Consider the following 27,856-nt stretch of genomic DNA (forward strand, 5'->3'; position numbering starts at 1 on the left):
CTCATTGTTCAAAGAAACGCTCACAAGTATAGCTGAGGTTTTGCCTGGGCTACCCGTCATGTGCTGGGTAATTGCATAAAAAGTCCAAGTGCGAGAAGTGAGAACTTGCACCTTCTAATCTCAGAAGGGACATGGGAGTCTGCAGCTCAGCAAACTGAATGGATACGCAAGATTTAAGTGAAGAGCTCTTCCTTGGCACATGTTTCATTCTTCAGCCTAAGACTTAAGAGAGCTCAGTGGTGTAGTGGTTAAGGTTCAGCACTCTCCCCTCCATAGCTCATATTCAGAGGATTTCCGATTTGGTCGGAGAAGAGACTGATCAGTCTTTTTGATCCAAGTATTAAAAATCCTCCAGGGCATCAACTAAACGATCACATTGAACGTCTTTACCAACAGTGCAACGTGCACCAGAGGTCACAAGTGCAAACGACGTGGAAATGAATTTTTGATTTTTGTTCTTTCGAGAAACAGCTGGATGAGATCTGGCTACAAAATGAGACAAAAGGCTCCTCTCGTTTCTAACCGTTGTTATGTTCTTATTTGTTTTTTTTTCTATTAAAAAAACTTTATTAAAATTGTAAGGACTGTATTAAAATTGTTCCCAGGTGGTGCGAGACAATCTGGTGTTTACAATTACATGACCAAGATAAAAGGAACAGAAAGCAGGGCTCTTACCAGTAGAAGGCTTCCAAGGAAGTCAATTCCCTCTGTGTCTAACCTGCAATTAAACGTACAAAATAAATTGTGACATTCGGCAGATGGCAGACCAAGTGGAACAAAATGTACAGTGCAGGAATGGATTGTTTTAAAAGTAGTTGCCTACACACTTTTGCAATCTTCTAATTTCCTGGTCCTTTGAAAAGAACAAGCAAAGAACCATTCAGCCTCTAGATGGCGTGTGCTGAGCAGACAATGCTGGCAGGCATACAATGCTTTCCTGTAATCCCACTAATACAGAAGGCGAGAATCAGCCTTTCTAAACACCCAGTCCTCTTTTGCTCTCCTCATATCCATCTGTCCTTCTAATTTTGTCTTTTCTTTGCGGTGCTTTTTTCTCACCAGTCGTTCTGCCTGGCCCTCTTTCCACTTGTCTGTTATGGGCCTGTCTAAACAGTTCTTCTGTGGGTTTTGGAAACACTTTTTCTGGCATGGAGAGCTGTTATAACACGGATTAAATCACCAAACCGGTGCAGCTGGATCTTTCCAGTCATTAGCAGCTGAGCTTTAAGCAGAATCGCTTTGTGTCAATGGCCAGTTTGGATGGGGCCCATTGGCCAGTCCTCCCTAATGTCCGCCTTACCTTGGCACGTGGTTGATGAGGGGCTGTGGCCTGTAATGGGGGAAGTGGTAGGACTTGAATTCTGCGTTGGCAGTGATGCCGGGCCAGGTCTCCTCTGTAGGGGTCCCTGGAAGACAAGGCAGTGTGGTCACTGGCCCAGTAGGTCACCAGTAAAGGTGCGCAGTCCCAGGGCAGGAGTGTCTGGAAACAGGGCTCAGCAGCAGCAGGCGGAAACCCCATCGGTGCACAGAGAAGCGCAGATAAGTGGGATAAAACTGATATGAAAAACTATGATTGTGCTATAATTAAAAGCCTTGGAAACAGATGGTAGAAGTGCAAATTTAGCCTTGCAGATATGCTGAGTTGAAAGAATCCGCAGAAGTTATTACCTGAGGGCTGCATTTTGTTAATTGGATGTTATTCCTATGAGCATCCCAATTTTGCAGTTAAGTGGTACACAGTGCCTGTTGAATTCTCCCCAACTCTGAAAGCAAGTTCTACCTTGGAGCTATGTCGCTACAATCCAGGTTTTTTGGTTTGACTGGAATTGTTCAAGAGGTGAATGATTTTTCATATGGCTGTTTAGATCTGGAATGGTCTCAGCAGGACAGCTGGCATGCTGCGAGCACCACAATGGTTATGTAGGGAGAAACAAAATCACCTGAGGTCTGGGGGGCCTGCTGATCCCAGAAGTGTGCTGCTTTGTTGGATATTGTGTTCTTCCTGAGCAATGGGGGTCAGAGGGGCCACGTTACATTCCTGTGAGAATCACAGTGTCATCCCCTTAATTTTCACTATCTTGCATTGTGCTGAATCCATATGCGGTTCAGGCCTTCAGAGGAAGAGCAGAGCAAGGCTGAGGCATGAAGAGAGCAGTGCAGTGAAACTCCCGAGCCATCTGTTTATATGGGAGAACATGACAGCCCAAACTAGGCATGGTGTTCCTGCAAGGATTGGTAAGGGCTTGGGATGAGTAAGGATCAATAAGACAGGGACAGTCTGTCTAATGAGCAGGAAGTCTAATCTGGGTAATGAGAGGACAGCCAGGGCCACATACTGTTGCTGAAAAATCTAGCACATATTCTTCATGAAAACAGACATTTAGAAACAAAGCTCCCTTTAAATGGAAGATCCAAATTTAACAAAGTGTAATGGCTGTCTGCTTTTATCATTAAGAATGAATGTATTCAATATTTCAGTTGTGGTTTTTGTAAACAATACACTGTATGTTGCCAGTGTGTTGAATATTGTCAGGATGTCTTGTTCAGCAACTGGCAAAAATAAAGGCACAAAAATTCTAACACTTGTATCACTGCGGGACTGAATTGTGATTGAAACGGACAATGGGATAAGAGTCCAGCATGAAAAGCCGTTCATCTTGTTGCACAATTAGCAAAGTTTAAACATTTTTAACTAGAAAACAGAAATGGCCCAAAGTACATTCAAAGGGATGTCGCGTGACATAAAAACAAACACAGAAAATGAGACACTAAAGATATTGATTAACGTAGATAGCTCCCTTTCATTTCCTGTTCATGAGTGGGTAGGAACTGTACTAACTGAGCCAGATGACTTATTGCTGGGTAATTGTCCACTGGGTTTTTCAGCTGCTGAAAAGTTACTCAGACTCGTTAAAAGAAAACTGAATCAATTTTCTTTCTGAGAATTGTCTCATGTATTTTTCCACTGTGTGGATTCTGTCTGCAACATTTTGGCCCTGCGTATGTGCTCATGCAACTAATACAATTACTTTTTGCGTACCTTGTGACCTAATACCAAACCAAGTAAGAAGTTCAATGAAATAAGATGACTGATTCTTTACATAAGGCCAAAGTACACAGAATTCACTGGCTCATAAAGAATACGATTTCTAAGCCAACCCTAGTCCAAGATACAGGTATATAAAAAGCCAGCTTCTAAAGGTATAGGTATATAGTTTTTTGCTTCAATAACATATAATGGCATGTGAGGTACAGTATACATGTTTCTCATCAATTGTTTATACTATGTTTAGAAGAGCACTGATAATGATAAATAGTAAAAGAGCACAGGAAAACATCACATCAAATAGGATGCAACAGTTTAGAACTATACAACCCCATATGAGAGTTTGTATACAGTACATAAAATAAAGGGGGAGAATAGTGATGATTTTTGGTGTTAACTGGATTACAGGAGTGGTAAAGGCTTTCTTCCAACATGCTTTCTCTCTCTGGCATGATTGAACTTTTCTGCCAGGATTGGTGGTACAGCTGGATCACGATTTGCTCTCTGTACCCTCTGTAAGATTCCGGAAGCCCGTTTTGGGTTGTTGCATTTTTCTCCATATTGAAGTCTCAGTTCAGACTTTGGCCCATACTGTTCCACAATGTATAAAAGCTCAGCCAAATTTCTTCCCACCAACAAATTAAAACCATTCAAGAAGAGAAGAGAAAAGATACAAAATCCTGGCTTGTTCATAAAATAAAGTGATACATTACAAACACATCCATCTTTTTAATATCTAAATTCCTTTTTCTAGAACTCTTGATGGGGGCTCTTGGTACAGAATCAGTGGGTTTTAGGTGCTAAGTCTCTTTTATCTAAGTTAGAGAAGGGCGTTTTGAAATTTATGAAACAGGTCGTCCCATGTGACTCCTGAGTCATCTGGTATTTGTTCCAGCTGTGTTCTTAATGAAGGGCTAATTGATTTCAATTTTCTGTCTACTGTAAGGCCTGTTTTTTACCTTTTCTTTCAGCTCTTAACAAGTTGAATGGAACTGAAACTGGTTTCAAGCTTATACTAATTAGTGAGATTCAGAACCACCCTCATTTAGGTATATCAGCTGAAATGGAAACAGTTGGACTTAAGTAGAAGGAATGAACACTGATTTATCGTGGGAGCTGTCTGATACTGTGTGATTCTCACCTGTGTCTGTTCACCATGAGTCGGTCACCCAAGAAAAGTTTTTTAGTGTGACATACAGTAAGACAAGAACAAATTGTTAATTAACAGATTGAGGACGGACTGCGGAAGGTTCTGAGTGCTGGAAATATTGTGCTTTGGCTGGAGTAATTTTGAAACTGAAGTCTGAGTGTAGAAAAGTGTAAAACATCTAAACAAGGAAGCAAATGAGGTACTAGTTAAAACTGGTGGTTCAAGTGTCTTGTTGTAACGCAACCAAGCAGACACTGGAGTCCTTCAGGAGCAGGGTTGTGAATAGAAAATTCTGTAAAATAGAACATTTTGGGAGGGACGTTTTGCTTTTTATATAAAGGTAACCAAAGTTTTAGAGGAGAAACCACAAATCTTGATATGTTTTTAAATGAGTAACGTTATCTTGGTGCTTGCAAAATAGCTTAATAAGGATGTTTTTGTAAGGAATTAACTGAGAGATTCTGTTTGTGCAGTATGTGTAGAGGCACTATATTATTTTAGATGACACATTTCCAAGAATAAAATACTGATCTGAAACTAATAAGAGATTACATGGCTCCATAAACTGGGGCTGTGTTCTCTGTAATTACGCCTACCGCTGCCTTTCTTGTTTTCGGTACCCATTCTGTAACAGCTACGTTCTTTCTGCATTGCCTCCTAGTGTTCGTTTTGTCTACAACAGCCGCAGCTCTCACCTAACAGCCGAAAGATCAAGTGAAGCTCCTCTTTGACGGTGGATCCAGGAAACATGGGCCTTCCCGTCACCATTTCGTACAGAATACAGCCCACGCCCCTGCAGGAAGCACCACAAGAACAATCAAACCTTACAAAACATAACTGAGCATTTTAACAAGGAATAGGTTTATTCCAGGCTGAAAAGAGAAGAAAGAAAACACAAAGTTTCGGCTGTGGAGCCTTCTTCACGTGTCATGCAGAGCTATGCTACAATAAAATACCCTCCCCCCACCCCTGGCTTGACCAGTCTCCCACACAACATTTGCTTTTGCACTATGAAAGTCTGTTTCGGGCTCCTACTGGGGAACAAATCCCCAATAGTGTCAGATCCCTTTTGTGCTTGGTGCTTTATTTGCTCTTTGTGGTTGCTGTTTTTTAAATTAGCAAGACTCTACATATCTTTATTGTATGAATTCATTTGTTACAAAAATTGACCACCCTGCTACTAAACTCATATTGTTTGCATTTCCAAAGAATTGATCAACCCAGTTCTTGGCTCATTTCCTCTTGTGTTTTTTTTTTATCCCCGCTGTCCTCAAATCTGTATTGATTAATCTAAGACACTTCCTTCCTTAGTTGATTTTAAGAGAACTCTCACAAAACTCACTGCTGCACTGGAGCCAAGCTTTCTCTGAAGGCCTCTAATCAGATCAGTTTAGTGGCAGTGAAATACATATTGCGTTTTGATGTCAGAGATTCCCTTTGGAAACAAATTGTGGCTGTTTTTAGAAACTGATTTCTGAAATGTCTTGAGACCAGCTGATTGGAAAGGTCAGGCGTGAAAAACGTAAGAAAGAATGCTGGCAAAAGATTGTTTTAATTATGCTCACTGTTTTAAGACGACAAGTCTACTACAAAATTAACCCAAACTCTCAAATGAGCTTTCTCCCAGATGTGATGGTTAAGGCACCGTTTGTCTGCAAACAGTGTTCTGTAATATGTAACCAAATGTAATACAGAACACATCCGGTTTGTCTGTCAACGTTTGACTAAAAAAGGGCTTTTTAATATGTCCGGAAGGAAATGGCCCTGCCTTCGAAGAAAACTAAAATGACTGAGATGAGGCTTTTTTATGAAGGTGCATCGAGATAAAACAAATACCTTGCCAGTCAAATATTGATGGAACTGTCTGTACTCTGTCACCCCTGACCTCTGGTTGTATTAACAGAGATAGGTTTGAAACGTCCACACATGGAGAAGAAAGTTTTGTTTGACATACTGTAGTTGACATAGGATTTTTCAAGTGTCACACAGAAGACCTCAATGTTAAGAACATTCGTGTTCCAATAAATTATCATTCAATCCAAAGAGTGCAGTTTTCCAATAACCCAAATAACAACAGTAGGTCATTAATCTGACTCCTAAAATCTACAATGTTTAGAAATATTTGAAAGAGTAGGGTTGTTGTTATCCTTGATGTCCTAACTTTTCCCCATCAATTCAAGTGGAGAAACGATTTCCCAGTTTGCACTGAGTGGCTATTGTGAGTCACCCAAGAGGGGGCAGCCCATAAAGTTATTCCTCTCCTATTTGTAAAGCTCTTTTTGAGATGAAAAGCACTATATCAATGAAATTAATTATTATAAATACACATACTGACCTATAATGAATTATTCTTAAACACTTACTGAAGCTTTAAGCAACATTCTAGAAACAGTTTTCTGTATTTTAATGTCTGCTGCACTTACTTAATGTTTTTAAGACAGAAATTTGTGTAGTTTATTGAGAGTATGTGTAGGTGAGACGAGAGTTAAGAGTTTAGGTTTGTGCAAGGTTTGGGCAGATGTGAGGATTAGAATTCATTTAATGTAAGTCTTGGATAAGGCTTGGGTGTGGGTTAGTTTAAGGATAGAATTAAGGAAAAATATAGGATTTGTAAGGAAAATCACATTGGTTAGGATTGGGCTTAAATTTATTTTAGGGATCTACCATAAACCTACTGCTGCAGGACAGTAGTAAGTATTACAGCCGTAATGGGTTCAGCCCCTGGGGAGCTGTGTTTGTGGAGTTTGTATGCCCTTGTTTGCGTGGGTTTCCTTGCTGGTGTGAGTGTGTGTGTCTGTGTCTGTCTGTGCCCTGGCTTGCGCCCGCTGCTTGCTGGGATAGGCTCCGGCTCCCCTGTGACCCTGTACTGGATAAAGCAGTGAGAAGGTGGATGGGTGAACCTACTGCAGTGTGATGGAACAGCACACTCCCCCCTTTGGCCCGGCTGCTGCCTGTCACACTCACCACATGTCGATCTGCGTGGAGTACTCTGTGGAGCCCAGCAGCACGTCTGGGGGCCGGTACCACAGCGTCACCACCTCGTTGGAGTAGGTCTTCGTGGGCACCGACTTGGCACGGGCCAGGCCTAGAGCAGGGAGCATGGCATCAGATGTTTTCTAGATGTTAGTTCTGGTTGAACGGCTACTTAGCAAATATTCTTCTTGTTATACTTAACAGATGCAGCTTACATACTGTATAACAATTGTGACTTTTGCAGTGAAGTATGGTAAATGAAGCAATGCTCTGTGTCCAGATTTTGTAGAGACAGATGGTAGAGAAACTAAAACAACTGCTCCAGGTTCCCTGGTCGTCCCACCTCTTCAGGTGCTTTATAGAGACCTGGAAAACCTGCTGGTACACCAGCTCCCCCAAGGACAGGATCCCCTGATTTAAGGTTTAGGACATTAACCACCCCCTGCCCCCTGCCTAAATGAGAACCATAGCAAGGGAAACGACTCTCTACTGGTCTCGGGGAAAGGCCTGTACCCCTCACACCGCAGTCTTACCAAAGTCGGCCAGTTTGAGCTCGCCCTTGTCGTTAATGAGCAGGTTCTGGGGTTTGAGGTCCCGGTGCAGGATCTTCCTCTTGTGGCAGTAGGACAGGCCTCGCAGGAGCTGGAACATGAAGATCTGTGGGACAGGGGAAGGGGGTCACACACAGATTAGTTCAAGGGTTCCCAACTCCGGTCCGCGGGACCTGGAATCCAGCAGGTTTCCTGTGCCACCTTAAATTGGTCAACACTCTTAGTCTGTAGAAAAAGGGATCCTCTGGTTCCTTTACACCCAAACTGGATTAAGTGAAAACATCTCCCAGGTGACAAGCTGCGTGTTACTTAAAGAAGTGTAAAAAAAAGCCACCTGTTGAAGTCCAGACCCTGAGAGCTAGCACTGGGAACCATGATTGATATTCCTTCCACAATTCTTTCCAGTGGGTCATGGAGCCAGAACTCCCTGAGCTTTCTGTCGGCTCTAGCGGACAGAGAATACAGCCAGGGTTACGTCCTAACATGGCTGACCAAAACCATCTGGGTCAAGACCAGCCTTGAGCTGCAGTTATCCCTGTCCTCTTTGGGAACCTGATAACAGACCCTGACCACAGGGTCACTGGAGCCTTGCAGTTCTCTTGCTAACTTCCTGAGCTGTCTCCAATGGCAGTTTCAAGCCTTCCCCTGCTGGGTCCATCCATTAAATGCCATAGAAAGGTTGACGTGGAGAACAAGGAATGGGAGCTGCTGTAATGGGATTATAGTAGGCTCAGTCCTCATGGAATACTCCCTGTTGCCTCATACGGTCAGATTGAACTCATTTTATCAAGCTCCTGAAGTGGCATTCTGTCTTGTAGAATGTAAGGCTGGAATTGAATTAGCAACAGGAAGTAGAATTCCTCTAGATTTCTCTGGTGCCTCTCTGTGTTGTGCTCTCAGCATGCATGGTTGCCTGCCATGTATGTTGTGCTAACGAGTGGTGCCTGTGTTAATCTTTGTGCCAGTATCTGCATTTTCGTAGACCGAAAAGCTTTTTTTTTTTTTGATTCCTTAGACAAAGCTGCGCATTCAAGCACAGCAGCTGCAGATGACAAGGACTTTGCAATAACTTTGATTTTCAGAGCTCTCCCAATTACCGGCGCTTGCGAAGCTGGGATTGTGCTGCCGTGTGGCATTCCTACAGTTTGCTCGGAGGAAAAAACTCTCGGTAACCTTAGAAACCGTTGCCTTAATCACTTCCAAGAAAAGCAATCGGTGACAAATGAGACTGTCTATATACAGTAGGCCACTTGGTCTCTCTTAATAGGCTGCTGTTCATTAGTATGTGTAAAGAAATCATCTTCTATCAGCAAACATGACAGTCTCTAAAACAGCAGTTGTATGTCAGATCTTTTCAATAACACTTCTTAAAATTAACTGTTTACATTGGATTTGGCCAATGGAACAGCTGTGCCAGTATGTGGCTTTTTAATGTAAGGCTGCCCCAGGTCTGAGTACAGTGTGAAGGATGTTAGCTGGTGTTGGTACTTCCTCACTGCTAGACTGGAGTGAAACACTTGGAAAACAGGATTTATAAATGTCCCATGTCTCCACCCTTTAGAAATTCTTCTGTTCACTTTGAAATTCCTGAGTGGTTTAACTCCAGCTTACATGTCCACAGTCCTTCTTGCAGCCTTCAATCCCCAGACTCCACTTTGCTATTGGTTTCCAACACAAAACATGGAGCCTCTGTTGGCTGGCCTCCTGTTGTCATGCTCCAGGTCTGTAGAAGAAGGTTTTCCCAGTATTCCTGCTTTTTATCCGCTGGCCTTACTGTTCCATTTTGTTTGGATCGTATTTTGGACAGTGCAGAACTGTTGTGCTTAGCCCCTACTGTGTCACAGGTCCAGTGTCTTAGCCAGTAGCAGTTCCTGGTGGGACCATCTGCTTTGAAAGGAATACCTAATTTTCACTTCTTTACATGCTTTCAATAAACCACCTATTGTAAAGGGATCACAGAGACCTCTACTGCTGTAAAAGCACTGGCACATCTCTGCATAAAGATATATTTGTAGCTAACATGGAACAACACATAGTTTGGAAATGCAGATGGAGCCTGACTATCTGATCTTTCAGTGTCTTTATGAAGCCGTTCACTATTTTGATTAACCCTTGACCATCTAAACCTTGTTTAAGGGACACATGTCAGGAATCTCTTTTAAAAAATGCTTCCCTCACTGGTGCGGGCCCTGGGTTCTGTTTCTGCTTGGAGTGCCATGATCTCCATATATCTCCATGGGTTTTCTGCGTTTTCCTCCTGCCTTTCACAGACACACTGGCCCATTTCAAGGGTTTTTGAATTGCCGCTGTGCATGAGTATGTGTGTGCTCTGCAATGGACAGACGTCCCTATGCTTCCATAGGTTGTTATGGCTATTAGTTTTGTATTGTGTTTATTTTTTTCCTGTGTATTGCTTTTATTTATGTAATTCTTTCGAATGTATAAGCACTTTACAAAGCTTTACATGCTTACACAAATGCTGTATATACAATAAAGAATATCGTTCTTATTACAACGTTTTAGGGAAGACTTACTTTCACATTGTAAATGCTCATGATGTTCCCACAGTTGTCCAGGTACTGCTTCAGGTCACTGTCCTGAGAAGATGAGGAAGAGAATTCAAGACTGATATAACCCACAAGGGAAAGGCAACTATTCAACATCAAAAAACATTCTATTCATCCACCGGAATGCATCTTTAAATCACTTAAAAGCCTTCCATGCTTGTTACCAGAAATCTAATCCCTTTAACTGCAGGCTGCGCACAGCGTGACTACAGAACGTCTGTTAAGCCAGTTCTGTGCTCTTTAAAGCCCTATACAGTGCACATTGAGGCCAGGCTGACAATCCATAGCACTTAACAGCATCACAGTTCTGGTCTGGTTGTTTAAAGGAACAGGGAAATATGTAAGAAGAAACACTCTGTCCTGGAAACGATCAAGCTATTTCATTTTTTTTTGCCTATTGTGTTACATTGTGTTCTTTTTTATGCTTAAACATAACAATTGCTTACAATAAGTTTTACTTCGGAATAGAGCTTCCACCTTTCTTTTCTGTCTTCAGCTAAAACCAAATATTTATGTAAACTACATTACAACATTTTGATACCTACTGTCCCATCCCTCCCTAGATTTAAATTGCTGTTAGAAAATTAGAGGCTAATTTTCCTACGAGACTCAAAGCTTTAACTTGTTTATGAATTGTTTACGGGAAAGAAGCAGCTGTAATGTCCTTACCAGATACTCAAAAACGAGGGTGAGAGAGCGATCAGTGTGAATGATGTCATGCAGAGTCACAATGTTGGCGTGTTTGAGGTTCTTTAGCAGCGACACTGCAACAACAGGATATTACAGGTAGGGAGCATGAGTGTCCATTACTAATCCTCGAGCCAGATTGAAGCAGTGCACCAACATAAAAACCCTCCTACACAGCTTCTCTTTGGCCACAAGTCAGATTTCGGACACTGCACTCTCACTAACTCATTTATAAATTTGCTGGTAGCTGATCTCAAGTGTTATTGCCAGCACACTTCCCCTGTTATAGTCTCATGAAAAAAGAAAAAAAATATTATCCATGCAGTAAAAATACAAGAAAGAGCAAACAGTTGAAAATGTACTGTATTTAACCTTTGCTTTATCCCCAGTCCTTGCTGTTTCTTGAATTAATCCGATGTATTGCAGTTCTCCCTTTGTCCAGCAGGTGACAGCAAAGTTGCATCACCATCAACACCGCAACACTGAGACAGTTCAAGCACCGATAACCCTAACCAGCTGGTTTCTCAGTACAGTACCTTCACGAATAGCAGTACAAGGGGCGCCTTCCTCGTGCTCTAGTCTTATCTCTTTCAGAGCCACCAGGTTCTCTGTCAGTTTGCTTCGCCCTTTGAAGACTGTGGCATAGGTCCCCTGATGGGTGGAAGTGGAGATGCAGTTTATCATTGGGAGATACAAGCAGAAAGAGTGAGGGAGGCATAGTGTAGCAGCAAAAGAAGAATACAAAGACATTTCTATAAATATGTTAGTGAGGCTTCTCACCATCAAAAGCAGGTTACCCATGTGAAGAAACCCAAAGAACTGTCGCCCTCCTTTGTCATAAACCCACTTCCTCAGACCCCTGTCTGTGGAAATGTTAAGTGCCTCTTCAAAGATGATCAAACTCTGAACCACCTGCTGTGGGTAGCTGGATCAGAACTTCATATGACTTAGACCTGTAATGCTATACACCACCTGCCTCACTGCCCTGACCTGGCAGCACCCAGTGATTTCTCTCTTGATCCTTTAATGCAGTGCTTTGTCCAGCAGAGGGCAGTGCAATGCAGCATTCACTCAAGTCTTGGCACCATTGCCCTTCAGCAGTGTGTTGTTATAATGGTGGGACATGAGTCCATACAGGTGTAGAAACTATGTGGATATGTGATATGTACCACAGGCTTGTCAATGGTTTCACATGTATTTACAAATGCAGTATTATAATAGCTCATAGCCTTAATTATAGAAACAACACAGATTAATTATTGAAAGAGAGTGAAAATGGGACATTAACAGAGGCAAATGAGTGAGGGAGGTTAATGGGGATCATCACTCAGGTGTCTCCTCTCCCCAGACTGTTAGCATGTTGCCTGAGCAGGCTTGTGTCTAGTTTTCACCACTGCTCCCTCCATCTGTCTTGCAGACAGTTAGGAAGCGCGCTCTTGCGTGGACACAGATAGATTAAACTTCTAGAAAGATCCTTACTTGAGCGGATCTTCAGTACAGCTGTCCGATTAAGTCGTCACAACTGCTCAGATCTCATCATGTCTACACTTGTGTATCGCAGTGTAATTTTGTATGACAGGACCCTGTGCTACAATTGTAACTTAAAGACACAGGACAGCCTGAATGAGGGTTGACCAAGTCAGAGCTCCTATAGCATGTCCATCTTTTCTCATCTACTGTCCCACACCTAGCTCAGTGGTGAATGAGTCTGAATTTCCACAAAGGCTTTCATTCCTTAACCCAGTTCTGCTAACCTGGAACCTGCAAGATGACTAGCAAACAGCTGGAAGAGCTGAGCGGGTTTTAGTGGGACCAGTAGGGAGCGCTCACCCTGGGAGTCTGTGTGAGTCCTAATGCCCCAGAATAATGATGATGGGGAAAAAAAGGTGCCATCCTTCAGATGAGTGTCAGGTCCTGACTCTCCATGGTCATTAAAAATCCCAAAGTGTTTCTCGAAAAGAGTAATGGTGTTAACCCTGGTTTCCTGGTTAAATTCCCCTCTGGCCTGTACCAGTCATGGCCTCCTAATAATCCTCATCTATAAATTGGCTCCATCAGTCGGTTCTCCTCCCCACTAATAGCTGGTGTGTGGTGAGCGTATTGGCGTAATATGGCTGCCATCGCATCATCCAGGTGGGGCTGCACATTGGTGGTGGTGGTGGAGGGGAGTCCCCATTACCGGTAAAGCGCTTTGAGTGGAGTGTCCAGAAAAGAGCTATATAAGTGTAAGGAATTAAGTACTACTACAAGTACTACGACTACTACTAATAATAATAATGGGATGACAGGAGTTTGTGAGTAATTGCTGGCAGAATGTCTTGTTTTGTGCTATGCAGATATTTGTAGATTTTCATGAACTGCAAAAATGTAGTCTATAATGATTCTTTTCCTCTTGCCCAAATTTTGACCTCTAGTATATATTTTGCATTTGTGCTCACTTATGTCTATAGAACCGCAGTTATGAGCTTGTATGTTTAATTAATTCATTAGGACACACTTTCTGTGACTCACTGTGTATACAGGATGTCAATATGTAAAAAAATAACAATGCTGATTAGACAAGATGAATGAGTGAATAATCTGCTTTTGAATACAGGGTTACAGTTTACACTGCAGCTGTGTGATTTATTTATAATTGTAAACCCTGGAGCAGTTTTCCCTGAATGGTTCATCCAGTAACAAACGCTTACTCATTATAGTAACTGACAGTCTTCCACCAGACACTCTGAGACATATTGTCTTTGCTGCACACTCTTAGAATCATTCATGTGTCAGAATATATTTTGGGCTTTTTAAGAATTTGTGTTTGCGGCACATCTCAGACAGGCCAGAAAAGCAGGTTTGGGAAAAAAGGTGCTCTGATAATCATGAAGTACTGTCTCCTCATTTATGTAATTCTTTATGGAAAGCTGCCCTGCGGAATAAGGTTTTTGGGATTGATGGAGATTGGGTATTGCAAATGACGAAGAGCATGTGATAAGCTTTTGAAAATAGATTAGAGAAGAACACCACACTTTCTTAGAATGGGCAAGACTTACCTCCCCGAGCTTGTCCAGTTTCACATAGGTCTCCAGTTTCCCAAAGCCAATGTCAGACTGAAGAAATCAAATATCCATGTGCATCCATCCCAGAGGTGGGCAGTGAGCAAGAACAGACAGGTGTTAGTTCTAGCTGTGTAATAGCAGGACATGTGTTAATTCTAATGGTTTAACAACAGGTCTAATATTTCGGCTATGGTGGTGGGTTACTTGTCTTGCAACAGATAATTTGAAAGGTACAAGGAAGCTCAGGCAGACACATTCAGGCATCATTGATTATTCATACCTAGCATGCATAAATAATAAAAGTAATTACAGTACTTGGATCTAGTTTTCTTGTTTGTTTAGATAACACTATACTCTCCTTTACTTATCTGTGTTGTGAAGCAATATATTTTTATGGTTGTACAGCTATAAATGACTGAAGCAGAAGTATTATTAATATATATATATATCACATCTGTACCTCCACTGCCCAATTTGTATAAAAGCCTAAAACTTCTGAAACCTGTAGGGATCAGCCCGCTATGCAATAGCACAGGGGTGTGAGTGTGGGGGTGTGTCCTGGGGTGGGGGGTGGGGTTGGCTGTGGCACTGACCAATGAGGCTCGTCGTGACATTCGGCTCAGGGGCTTGGAAGCTGGAGGACTTTCCAGCTGGAGCTTCTGCAGGAAGTCCTGTGGGAGACGGATGTCCACCGGCAGGGACATCCTCTTGCTGACATCCTGTCCAGGGGAGACATCACATGGACAAGGTGAAGAGGAGGTCCTCCTCCTGCTTGTGTTATTTTAACTAGGTTAATCAATGGAAAACTATCATTCAAGGGCTCGTCCTTCAAGGCAAGAAGAGGATTGAGAAAATTGGGCCTCAAAGTGTTGTGATTTTATGATGGTCTCCAAATCGTCCTAAACTATAGGTCTTAAGGACTGCAGATGAGTACTTCTGTTGCTGTAAGTGACCCCTGCTGGTCAGACAGACACATGGTAATGGTATAAAGTCAAAGTGAAAACCCACAATCACATGAGAAATGCTAGCTGTTCTGCACTGAAGTGGCTGTCTGGCTTCAGTGGAAATGATAAATACGTCTTATTCAATCCTGTCTGCATGCACAGGGAACTGGAGGCATGCTGTGTTTTAAACTAGTGTAGACTCCCATCCCTTCAATTCAAGGTCCCAGGTGTGTGTCAGAACTGTGCCGTGGTTACAGAGATTGGTAGTTTCAGGGCATGGAAAGATTCCCTTAGGAAGTATAATAATAGCCGCAAATTAAATTCCTGAGCTGGTAAATAAAAAATTGAATTGGAGTGGCAAGGTAACCCAATAACGTTCTTCCGGTATGGATTATTTCTCTGTGCTGCAGTAAAGCCTAGAAAGAGAAGCATTTATGTGGTAAGAGTGAACTTTTTTTAAGAGCATAAAGTATTTTTGTTGCTTTTATAGTACCATGTGAAGATGCTAGTTATTGCAAAAACAACAATAATAATAGTCGCATTCCTCCTATAGGGAAGACTCCTCTTTGGTCATTCAAGCTCTTCCACACAATCAAACTGGATTGGATGTCTGTGTGTAAAGACTGTTATTACACATAAAGGCTGTGATAAATCCGAGCGTTTAACTCCAGGCTGCAATTTCATTTTATTTTTGGAATACAGAAAGACATCTAATAATGTTACAGACAGGGTGCAGAGTATAATGGAAGCAGCCTGTATTTCTATGAACTCACTCATCAGCGTGTTAAATTGGAGGTTTATGACAGATTTTTTTTTTCACTGTCAAGGTGACAAAACAGTAAAGATGGAAAAAAAAATCCCTGAGAGGGATTTGATTTTTACATTGTGAGATCTGGAACTGCATTGATCCGCGACCTTCAAACAGTGTGTGTTTATATTGATGCCAACAGGAGGGGTAATATCTTTTTCCTGTTTCCTGATCATTTTCACTAGTTTTGCAGCATTGTGTCTGAATAAATTAGAGATGTGCAAGAAACCTTCTCTGCTGGATACTTGGAAGTACTCTGTAGGTTTTATTTTCTGGAAATAAACATGTTTAATGTCTCTTCCAGTAAAGCTCAGCAAGTTATATTTTTTATTTATTCAGGTTTTTTCTTTACAGACTCCTTCGCCTAGTAATTTGAGCGGCATTTGCAACAACCTTGCTCCTTTAAATGAAGTCCCCCACAACAGAGATACTAGTGATGGTTTATTTAACTGCAGATTTTTTTTCAGAGAATGTCAGAGCCTATCAGATGTACTGTGTTCCTACCCGTTTCTGCTGCTGTGGAATGACTTTCAACTGGATTTCAGACTCACGTCAGTCATTGGCACAGCGATCAGTGGCAGAGAAGTGTTTTGAACTAGGAACCTCCTGGTAACAAGGCCTTTACTTAAACAGCAGAGAACTTGTTACCAAGGCTGGTTAAACAGCAGAAGACTAGTTACAAGGGCTGGCTAAATAGTTTAGGGCTTGTTTAACAGCTAAGGATTTGATAAAGAGCAAAGGACTTCCTGCCAGGGCTGGTTAAACATAGGAGGGCTTGTTACCAGTGCTGGTTATATAGTTAAAGGCTTGTTAAACAGCATAGAGCTTGTTACCAGGGCTTGTGAAAATGGTAAAAGCTTGTTAAACAGAAGAGAACTTGTTACCAGGGCTGGTTAAATAGTTAAGGGCTTGTTAAACAGCAGAGGACTTGTTGCTAGGGCTGGTTTGTTACCTGACCTGGCCAGAGTCAGTGTGGCTGTCGTAGCAAGTCCCTCCCCCTTCCCATGTAACTTACCTCCATGGAGAATCGGCGGTGCTGGTGGCGGCTGTGGTACCGCAGCTGTGTGGGGGACTGGGTGCTCTCTTCACAGGGCAGGGGGCTATGGTCGGGGTGCAGGGCACGCAGCCTCAGAGTGTCCGGGACCAGGTCTGGGAAGGGGAACAAGTGAAAGATTCAGCGGTTCTCAGGACTCGCTTAACACAGAGGAGAGAATGTGAAAAATGTGTTACAGCAACCGCATACTACTGGCTTCTCAATAAAAACATTCCCATCTTCTGGGCCACAGATGTGTCAGATATATCCCTGATGCAATGGTTCTGATTCTGAATCTTGAGTAAGAATGATACACCAGCCCGGGATGGACCGCAACTGGAGTCCATATACTGAGCCCTGCGGTACCCAAACAGGAGGGATGGAAAGATCTCTGAAATGTCACATTGACATTTGACGCCAAAGCAGCCATCGATATGCAGTATTTACCTAGCGCTGTTTCCTGATCTTTTTCTTTAACCTTCAAATTCATAAATCTGTAGACCGTGCCAGTTCTTTGCTGAAAACAGGGATAACTTCCATGCCATGTATGATCATCATTTTTTGGAAAACTCTGGCTTCTGTCACCTTGGTAGACCTTGGTTTTTTATTAGTTTTTTCCAGTGCTACTGGGAGTAATAGGAAATAATCACACAAAGGCTGCTTAAATTAGGGTCTAGACTTATTGAGATTTAATGGAACATTTAATCAAACAAATAAGATGTGAAGCTTATTTGTCATTATAAAACCATTGCCAAACCTGATTTAGCAGACAAGTGACTCTAAAAATGCATTGCAATTCAGTAAGTACTTAACCTCTATAATGATGTACATACAGTGAAAAGCCTTTCACATGCAATCCAACTTTACATTTGATAAATGACTTTAAAATCAAATTGCCCATTTAGTTCCTTGCATCTAATGTAAGACTGCGTTATTGAAATGCAAAGTGCATACTCTGCATGTTTGTGTGCTGTGTGCAATGGTACAGACAAACTATATTTTAGCACAGCCTGACACCTGACACCATTTCAAGCTGGGACTATTTCCATCCTTATAATATCCCTCTATCCAAAGCTGCTTATCTGTGGTGAGGGTTGTGGCCACCCAGAACGTACTCCTGAAAATACAGGACACGAGGCAGGACTACGCACACTACACAGGGACATTGAGATGCCTAGGGATGCTGTCTTTGCAAGGATGCTTCTGGAGAAATCTGGGAGAACAAACAAACTCCACACAGATGGTGCCACATGTTTGAACCCAGGACCTAAAAGAGCTGTGAGACAGCAGCACTGAATCCCCATCACCATTTGTTATAACATCCATCCAATCCATAGTTGCAGGGAATACAGGAGCCTAAACTGGTGTCAGGGCTGAGTTTACACTGAGGCACAGGGACTCACTCTACCCTGAAGGTCAGAACCAGGGGCTTCATCCTGGGAAGGCTTTATTGCAGCTCAACTTGCAAAGCACAGGAGTTACCTTGTGAAGGACACTGAGAGGGTGTGTGCCTGGCACTACTAAGACTCTTGCCCCTGAGAGGCACAAACCCAAAGATCTCTGGGCAGAGCAGGTATAGTCTCTCTAATGCTCCTACAAAGTTAATTCCTTTGGAGACAACTCTAAAGGTTACAGATCAGGTCATATATGAGATGCAAGCTTTTTGGTAATAAAAAAACGTTTTTATTTTATTTAGAAGCCTTATAGGTATCACAGATGTAAAGCAGTATAGGATTCATATGGTAATACCAAGGAGGACTAAGCTATTACAAAACAGGAATTAAACAATGAGCTTACTGATGCCAGGAGTCTTCTAATGAAGAAAAACAAAAAGCAATTTTAAGCATAAAACCAAATACTTTTCCTAGTCTAACCAGTCCAGCCTTTGATATAACTAAGTCCCACCTTTATGAGTAAGAGACTATTCTACTACCGAAGCAACCCAGAGAGTCTCCCTTTTATACTGTTTCACAAGTCCATTCTCTCATTTTTCATTCTTTTTTTTTTGTACAAACTCTGAAAACTCAGTTTTCAGTGCTGCGGTCTTCAGGGCTGAAGTTATCTTCTGCCCATTTGAGAAACTCGTCTAGGGTCTCTTCCAGTTGTGCTGTTCTAGTTTTTCTCTCAGGGCTCAGAGCAGCAGCAGGTAGAAGAGGGGACTGAGCCCTCCAAGTGATCTTTCTGACCCTGGTGCTCCCTGGCACTCCCTTGACACTGGCAAGCAATGGGCACAAGACAGGGTACACTCTAGATGGGACACCAGTCCATCACAGAGCGCACACACTCACAGCAGGGTCAGTTTTCCCACAAGCCTATTCAGTTACAATCATGTCTTTGGAGGAAGAGGGAATTATGGGACACACCTTCCTCTCTAGGAGCTGTTGTCTGGCTCCGAAGCCTACCCAGCCTGTAAGGGCAAGTTAGATTGTTGAGCTGCCTCAGAAACGAAGGATCAAGACCCCTGCAACCAAGCAGGGTGGCACCAGTATGTCCCACAGTACTGCCATATTAAAATGAGGATCCCACACAAATCCAGTGGAAATGTCATGTTTTTCCCGTGGAACTGTGGAAAGTCTGCATCCACAGTATACATGCAAGCCTTGTGCCTGAGGGTATGCATCAGGCCCTGCATGGTACATTCAAGGCCATGCCATCAGCTGCTGCTTTTTGTGTGGGCTCTGTTTCTGCTTCTTGTGGTCTCACCTTTGGCATGTCTCTCAGTTCAGCTGCATAATCTGTAAATTTCATATAGTCTGTTCCACCTGAATTTCGCACCCAGTGTGTGGTTTTTTGTAGCTTTTACAGCTTTTCAGTGCTGAAGGGAGAGGAGAGGAGTTAAAAAACAGTAGAAAAGTCACAAACCAGAGGAGGCCACAGTCATGAACGGGAATGGCCCGTCCGGAAGGGCTAATCAAAACAGCAGCTGGATTCAAGGCAAGAAATGTGATAATTAATACGACTGAGCTTGTCTGCCGGATGTGGCGGGTTTACAGAGGTGGTAAAGATCACAGTTGTAACTGGGAGCTGAACGCGATTTTTAAAACGTATAAAAGAACAGAGCGTAACAGTTTCTTTGTCTTTAGCTTACTTCAAGGGGAACGCCCGGAACTGGCTGCGTTTGTCCGAGCCCGTGTGTTTTGCTCTTGTGTCGGTGACTGTCACGACGCCCCTCCCGTTAAACTTTTTTCACCTAAAGCACTTCGTTTTCGTTATCCTCGAATATATAATCTGGAGACGGTGTGTGTGTGAAGAGAAAAACAACCGATTATTCCAGATTTCAAAAATAAGAATTGTACTTTCCGTTGTGCAGGAAGACCAGCTTTGTTGGATGATTTAAAAGAGTTTTAGAGATATTGAGATATAACAAGATATTTAAAAGCAAATATCTCAGTCCGTTATTCTGCTTCGCAGTAGGGGAGTAAAGATTTTATTTTAATTAGTTTATACTATACTGTAATAAACATGCTTGCGAAGGGTGCTTTTGATTTTATTGTGATGTCGGAGGGGAGTTTTTTATGATTTACTGAACAAAAAGCTGTTGGAGCACTTTGGAGAATAAAGGAAGTTCTCCTTAAGACTGGAAGACTTCAGGAACTTGTTATACAAATAACGCTGGAAAGCATTTATAATTCATTGTCTAGATGTTTTATCAATATCCTTTAAAATAATAAGATCTTAAGTGTAGGCACATGGTAGAGACTGTGTGCAGCCTTAAACTCGCGTTTGAAGCAAAAGACTGTTTGCAAAGCAAATATCAAACAGAAATAAGTATTTGCTTGGAAATTGTTTGGGAAAAGCGGAGAGGAAACGTAACAATGAAGCCTTTTATAACTGTAGCCGAGCAGACAAAGAATAAAGCTGATAAGACACTCCGCAAAGAACCCGAGAATGCGAGGGTTTGAAAGGCTTATCTCTCTTGTGTGTGGCAAAACGATATAGAGGTAAAATGATAAAGAAATACGCGCCTGGCTCTCGAGAGAAAAGATTGTTAAAATCAAACTGCTGGCATTGATTATATTTCTTCACTTTTTTTAAAACTAGGAACATACACCTGAGAGATTTTCAAATGCGCTTTTATGATAATTACTGCTCCATAATCAGCCTTTTCAGTAGATCAAAAGCTTTTCTCTCCCCGAGTTTAATAAAGCCGATCCACTCCCTCCGCCCCCATCCTATTTTTAATAGAGAGGTTCCATTAAGCTAAAAAATAAAGAACAGCTTCCCCTTCTCCTCTCGCGGCTGACCGTCGATATCACGGCTACATAAAGACTTTCGTGGAGGTAGTTTGCTATTGAAAATATATTGACCTTGAGGGCTTTGAAACCGCTACCCGTAACGCCACGACAAGGTCTCGGAAGGTTATGCAGCTCTGTGATTAAACGCGCACCTGGCCCTCCTTGGTTCATTTGTTAAAAGTGCTGAAGTGCCAGCGAAGTTCTCCAGTCTCATAATTTACACAACACGAATGTTTAGACCTTTCAAAACCACGCAATTTAGAAATGAGGACTAAACACCCACATTAAACAAGATATGTGTGCTTGTGCAGGCTCTTTAATGAGGAGCTAGTTTCCAGTAAGCTGGCTGCCCAGAGGACCTCAGTCGATAACGTAGGATGGGCTGTTGGACTGTTACTCAAGGCCCCACTTAATTATTACTTCTTAACACAAATGAAAGTTCTTGCCTCATTAACCAACATGCAGTTGGTTAGTTCTTATTCTTGAAGTCTGGAAGGCGTTCATGGTTCCAATTCAAAGTCTATCTGCTCTGTTATCTGAAGTTATTGGTTTTCAACTTTCAGCCTTGCTGCTGGATGAGACCTTTTTAGACCACCAGCTTTCTGAACAGCGTTGAATATAGTTTTTTTTTTATTTCCCCTTCCTAGAGGAATTTTGTCCAGTCCTAGTCCCAGAGGGAAGATGTGTCTGCAGGGTTTCTGTAACCTTTCTTTAGGTCTCTTTAAGTTGTTAAACTGGACCAATTAAATTGAGCTGGTTGAGCTCATTAAGAGCCAAGTTGAAAGAAACTTGTAAATGCCACTTGTTTTAAAACCCACACTGGTGTGGAAAAAATGAAGTCAGAAATTATTAGTATGGATGTGAGGATGCACTTATACGCTCTTAGGGTTTCTGAATGTGCAATATTCCCATGGCTTTCCATTATGAACGTTTATCCTGGCATATCAGCACAGCATTTTCATTCATGTTATGCCCTTACTTGGTTGAATTTCCATAGTTCATGGTATTATAGCAGGTAGTTATAATAAGTTCTTTAATAACTGTCCTTGTATTGTTGGGTCTGTTCTGTGATTTCCTATTTCTGTAAGGCTGGGAGGAGAATCCAGTATGGTTAAGATCTACCAGTCTTTTTTTGCCACTGTGTCTAGGCTGTATGAATGTATGCCCTGTCTCTGGCATAATAAACACTGTTATGCATTTCATTAAAACCCACACTTACAGTGTCCTCCTTGACCATGTATGCTTAAATGTGATTTTTCCTACAATTCTTTTGTCTTTTACTAAATTTTACTGTACAGCTTTCAGAAGGGAAGGGGGGGTGTTGCTTTTCTTTTTTAAATATTTCACACTAGGAGTTACTAGGCCTTGGTAGTCAGTTTTTGGGTACCTGGAGTGATCCACAATATCTGGGTCGTGGCTTGGCAGTGGGTGGTCTTGCATTGGTCTAGCTGACATATAGCAAATTGTACAAATTTAGTCCTTCAGCTTTCACCTCCTTTTCTGTGGCAGAGCAGAAAAGCCAAAGAACACGAATAACACATCAGCCTTCTTGAACCCCCTACCACACTGATGCGGTGTTTGCCATCTGAAGCTCACGCCGACTCTGTGGGACAACAGCAACAATAGAGCACTGTACAGTCTCTCCTCCCGGAGCTTCATGAAGATGCAGTCAGGGGGGTGGGTGAAGAATGGCTGCCCCCTTGCTGCTGGGAGAGCTGCCTTATCGGCCCATGACTGATTAAGCACAGGGTCGCACCTGTGGCTTCTTGGCTGCACAGAAAGCGGTCTCTCTCAGTGTGAGCCGTCTGCAGTCAATCTGCACATCGCCCCTGCTTTGCCATACCAGTCAGAGCTGCCCCAGAAGGAATTATATTAATAAAAATATGAATAGCTTTTATTTCTAAAGCGCCTTTCCAAACAAACCCAAGGATCCAAACCTGAGGAAATCCTTTGGCAGTGTCACGCACTCTGCAGCCAGAGGGCGCTCCCACTCTGTCCTGTCCCTAGTTTCCTGTGCTTTGCTCTCCTTCCGGTGTCTCTCTCTCTCGGGCTATATATTATCGGGTCACTTATTCTGCTTCGCTCAGCATTGATGTTCAGATGTCCTGAAATCCGCCTAGCATCCAGGTTGCCCCACATCTGCTGCCTGAGGGCATTGGTTTCTGTTCAACTCCTGAACTGCTGAGCCCGGGCTTTTTCCCCGTTCCGCCTCTACGAATTTGGGTCTTTTTCCGCTCTCCTGTCTCTCCATGGTTTGTCCCTTCCGACATCCCTGACAGGCAGCTCATAGAAAGTTAGAATCCAACAGATGCAGCTGACAGAATCCAAGGACTCACATAAAAACAACATAAGGATAAAAAAACAAATATAAAAAATAAGTTAAAAGATTAAAAAACACTGCAAAATATACTGGCTGCCAAAACGCACAGAGCATACTCTCAGACCGGAAGCAGAAAGGAAGGTGGAATGGTGGTGTCAGTCGGAGGGGGCAGCATGGTGCACACTGGTGCACAACAGACCCAGACCCAGTTAGTCAGCAGCCAGCAGCCATATCACTCTGCAACTCACAACTGGCAGCCCAGTGAGGCTCAGCAGGTGTGAGCCTGGTCAGTACCTGAATGGGACGCCTCCTGGGAAAAAATAAGGTTGCTGCTAGAAGAGGTGTTAGTGGGGCCAGCAGGGGGCGCTCACTCTGTGGTCCATGTCGGTCCTAATGCCCCAGTATAGTGACGGGGACACTATAATGTAAACAGGCACCGTCCTTTGGATGAGACGTAAAACTGAGGTTCTCTGTGGTCTCTGTGTAGACTCTCTGTGTTACCCCGGCGTCCTGGCCAAATTTCCCATTGGCCTTTACCAATCATGGCCTCCTTATAATCCTCATCTATGAATTGGCTTAATTACTCTCTTGGATAGTCCTTACTTTAAATTCACATTTTACCCACTCAATATAACACCATCTATGAATTGGCTACATTACTCTGCTCTCCTCCCCGCTGATAGCTGATGTGTAGTGAGCGTTCTGGCGCACTATGGCTGCTGTTGCATCATCCAGGTGGGGCTGCACAGTGGTGGTGGTGGAGGTGAGTCCCCATTACCTGTAAAGCACTTTGAGTGGAGTGTCCAGAAAAGCGCTATATAAGTGTAAGCAATTATTATTAATTAATAATAATTATTAATAATAATTAGTCAGATGTATCACTGTGCTGTCCAGGCACTTGGACGCCTCTTTTAGAATGAAGATCTCTCTTGTTTTCTTTGTTCCTTGAGACATTCACTTGTATCTCAGGCACTGCTCTGGCAGCACTGTTAAACCTGGTCACTGTATTCTTTGACATGATGTACAGAACATTTGTTTACAGTCTGCTTGATGGACAAAGTCAGACAATGCTTTCACACATCCAGAAACTGTGTTAAGTATTTTTTGTCACAGAGCTTTTTCAATTTGTATATCACTTTTTTTTGGTTTGAATTACTGTGGCTTCCCATTATTTGCAGCTCACTGTGCTTTACCGTACTATCACCAAGATTTCACTGTGGTTTACTACAATTAACTGGACTTTTACCACACCCTTAGACAGGCATCATGATTTGCAAGAACTTTCAATTTTTGTGTTTTAGAATATAATTGTAGATAGGGTTGCCCCCTTTGTTGCTGTTACAAAAGCCTCAGGTTCAGAAGAACTGACACCTGGACGTGCTCTGCTGGAGTGATGTAGACCGTAATATCTCACATTCACAGTCAGTTACTGTACCCATTGGCAGTTTTCCACTGAATCGATCAGAGAAATGGTGTACACACGCTGGATGTGGCTTCAGCTTAAATGAGGCATGATTCAGAAAGCAGAATCTTGTAAACCAGCGATGGTTTTGCTGTTGTTCTTTCTTGTCAAGATGGCAAAACGCTGAACGTCTCTTTCATGTAGTGGATTTAATACAAAGGGAGAAAAGGAAGCATACGCTGTGTAGCTACTGAAGCCGAAATCTTTTGGATTTGTAATTTGAACATCACAGAACCGAGAGGAAACTTTGATCTTCCTGCCGGTAATAGGGTTCCTATCAAGCAAGCCATTTTCTTCTCCTTAATTATTGTCATCCAGCAGATACCCAGTGAAGGATGGAGGAAGCTGCTTTTCTGGACACGCTCACAACTGCCCTTAGGTCAGGGTAGCTGAATTTTTAAGGATCTGTGCTGTGCTTATCAGACAGTGGGTTTGACAGAAGCCTGGGCTGCAGCAGCAGATTAATTCTCTTCCAGCTGTTTTTTTTTTAGACAGAGTTCAATAAATGGATGAGATTAAATGGAACTACTGATGTCGCTTTGTTAAAGAGGTAGAAACCGACTTCTCTAGCAGGTTGCAGGTGACAACCAAGGAGATCCCCTGCTTTTTATTAAAGGTGCTGCTGTTACTATCGTTCCAGAAGGAGGTGGACATGTTTTATGACACTAAGACACCTCTACCATGTAAAACGGAAAGGCTGGTGTTCAAAAGCAGGTGGAAAGAAATGTATGAACGTCTGCAGGCAGGTTGAGAGGGAGAATGGGCTCATGCTTAAGCTGTGCTCCTCTTTCTGGACTGTAGTCCTGGAATGTGGGACTCATTCATAAAGATGAAGGAGGAGGCGTGGAGGCAGTGCGTGTGCATCTCTGCAGAACATTCCCTCCAGCCTGTGAGACACGCAGTGCGATGGTTCCTGTCTGGTGGTCTCAAAGCGTTCTTCAGCAGGGCGGCGTGCTTGATTAATTCCTCTTGGCACCTCCCCGACCCCGCTGGGGGCATCCTGTTGAAGAGCCAATGCACACAACACATGGACAAATCCATCTCCGGTCTATTTTTAGCCGGCCCCAGGGGCTTTCACGGCTCTGCCAGCGCTCTTTACCCTCGTATATCTCAAGCCAGTGTGGGGGCTGGCACGGAAAATCGGTAAAAAAAAATGGAGACAAAATTACATTCGTTCCAGTCTCTTTCACTCTCCTCTCCGTTTTCCCTTTTTACAAATCGATCGAAAAAAACAACATTGCTTCGCAACGTAAGGGGATTCTTGAGAGTGTTGTCATGATAACCACCTTCGCGTTAGAGAAGGGAAGATCTGTGCGTCGCGCACTGCGTCAGCTCACACTGATTCTGACAAGATTCGGTTTCTTTTACCTTCCAATCATACCACTGTGTAATGTCAAGATTTCTAAGAAGGGGGCGTGAGTAAATTTCACATGCACACCTGATGCCAGACTTGGGTGGTTTTAAGTGGGTCTTATTGAAAGTATGCCAACTGGTTCACATGGTAAAGAAGACTCCTTCTCCTGATCTGCAGTGCAGCTGGGAAGCTGGCACCTAATAATTCCTTTTATAACCACATTAAACTGCTTTATGTCTTGCAGCAGACCCCTGTACTGAAGTACACCTCACCAATTAAGACAGGGGGGAAGGGATTTAGGGCAGGCCAGTTCCCCATGTCCAGAGTGGAATTAAGCCAGGATATCTGGGAAACCATGCCTACTATTGAGATCTTTATTCATCAAGTAGTCAGGACCTTAGTTTAACTTCTCATTTTAAGACAATACCTCCTTACAGCATAGTGTCCCCCTGCACCATACTAGAGCATTAGTGTGAAACTTCTAGCCTGGGGGAGTGGAGCACCACCTACTGGTCCTTTTGATTTTCCTGGTGAACTCCCGTCCCAGCCTTGCGTAACTACTGAAAGCTCAGACGATCAGGCTAAAAGGCTGTACAGCTGCTGTGGTGTGTTAAGTGGTGGATGAGTAGGTCCCCTCCTATATGTGGAGCACTTTCAAATCCTTTGAGATAAAAGCTTGATAAAGTTCAATCAATCATGATCTTGATGATGATAAGAAGAAAGAGAAGATGGAATAGCTGTTGCAGCATCGTTGTCATTGCAGCACTGCCAGGCTAGGGTTTGGGATTTAGGATCACTGTAACAGGGTGGAAGAAGGATAAACTGGTGTATCTACCAATTTGCTTTTTATGTGCTGCTTGCAAACCTTTTTTGCTGGCAGTCGGAAGAGTGTAGCACTGGCACACCTGATGTCATGTTAATAAAGCAGAAAGGCAAGATGATGTAGGATAATACTGCATTGCAAAAAAGCAAAAAAAGCAAAGTTGTGCACTGACAGCTGCTGCTTCCTAATGCTGAGCAATCACTCCTCTGTCACTGTTGAAAGGCTCTAAGGTAAGCATGTCTCCTTATAGCCCAGAGGATATCAAACAGTGTGAAATGATTCTTGAGAAAAAGCCAGCAGCAAAATGGCAGTAAATCTAAAAATGAAACCACACACATGGCAATTTAAGACCCATTTCCTGAAGTCTAATCTGAACATGTGGGGTTTAAACTGCATCTGTTTACCACACAGCAGACACTGCAGGCACAGACCTCCAGCAGTCCTCTTTCCTGGTGACAACAATAGGCTTTCAATGGCCTCGATCACACTGGAAATGAGTGATCAGTATTAGTGTCTTCCTTAAACATCATTTATCTGTCAACCTGTCATTTGTTTGTAGGTCATTGTGTTTAATATATATACAGTATACTGTATATACTGTACACATTTGGTATTATTAATGCAACAGGTTGTGAGGGGATGTGTAATGACAACTTGACAATCACGTCAGAAATGCTGATATTTTATCCGGCTTTAGTAGGGTAATCCATGTGGCTTTTCTTTTATGACAGGAGGGAGTCTGCTTTCTGCACAGTTCTGATCATTTCAAGTCCTGCTACAGTATAGCCTCCATCACTTACAGTGCCTGCATTGATTTAACTCTTAATAAAGTGTGGAATGGATCCAGCTGCTATGCCAT

The 27,856-nt window shown here is 42.7% G+C and overlaps 1 protein-coding gene across 1 annotated transcript in view; it reads right to left on the bottom strand.

Annotated features, from left to right (window-relative positions):
• Positions 1–27,856, bottom strand: part of cdk18 (cyclin dependent kinase 18) — a 63,566-nt gene that overhangs the window by 6,555 nt on the left and 29,155 nt on the right. Inside the window, exons 3-13 of the mRNA XM_088640349.1 lie at positions 16,786–16,919; positions 14,612–14,737; positions 14,013–14,069; positions 11,511–11,625; positions 10,957–11,051; positions 10,255–10,317; positions 7,703–7,826; positions 7,161–7,281; positions 4,892–4,989; positions 1,301–1,406; positions 676–718 (exon numbers count right to left, since the gene is read on the bottom strand). Coding sequence (XP_088496475.1) covers positions 676–718; positions 1,301–1,406; positions 4,892–4,989; positions 7,161–7,281; positions 7,703–7,826; positions 10,255–10,317; positions 10,957–11,051; positions 11,511–11,625; positions 14,013–14,069; positions 14,612–14,737; positions 16,786–16,919 — 1,082 coding nt within the window. The remainder of the gene's footprint in view (positions 1–675; positions 719–1,300; positions 1,407–4,891; positions 4,990–7,160; positions 7,282–7,702; positions 7,827–10,254; positions 10,318–10,956; positions 11,052–11,510; positions 11,626–14,012; positions 14,070–14,611; positions 14,738–16,785; positions 16,920–27,856) is intronic.

The sequence above is a fragment of the Lepisosteus platostomus genome, chromosome 7, assembly GCF_059453375.1.
Source record: "Lepisosteus platostomus isolate fLepPlt1 chromosome 7, fLepPlt1.hap1, whole genome shotgun sequence".
In the NCBI taxonomy this organism is placed as follows: domain Eukaryota; kingdom Metazoa; phylum Chordata; class Actinopteri; order Semionotiformes; family Lepisosteidae; genus Lepisosteus; species Lepisosteus platostomus.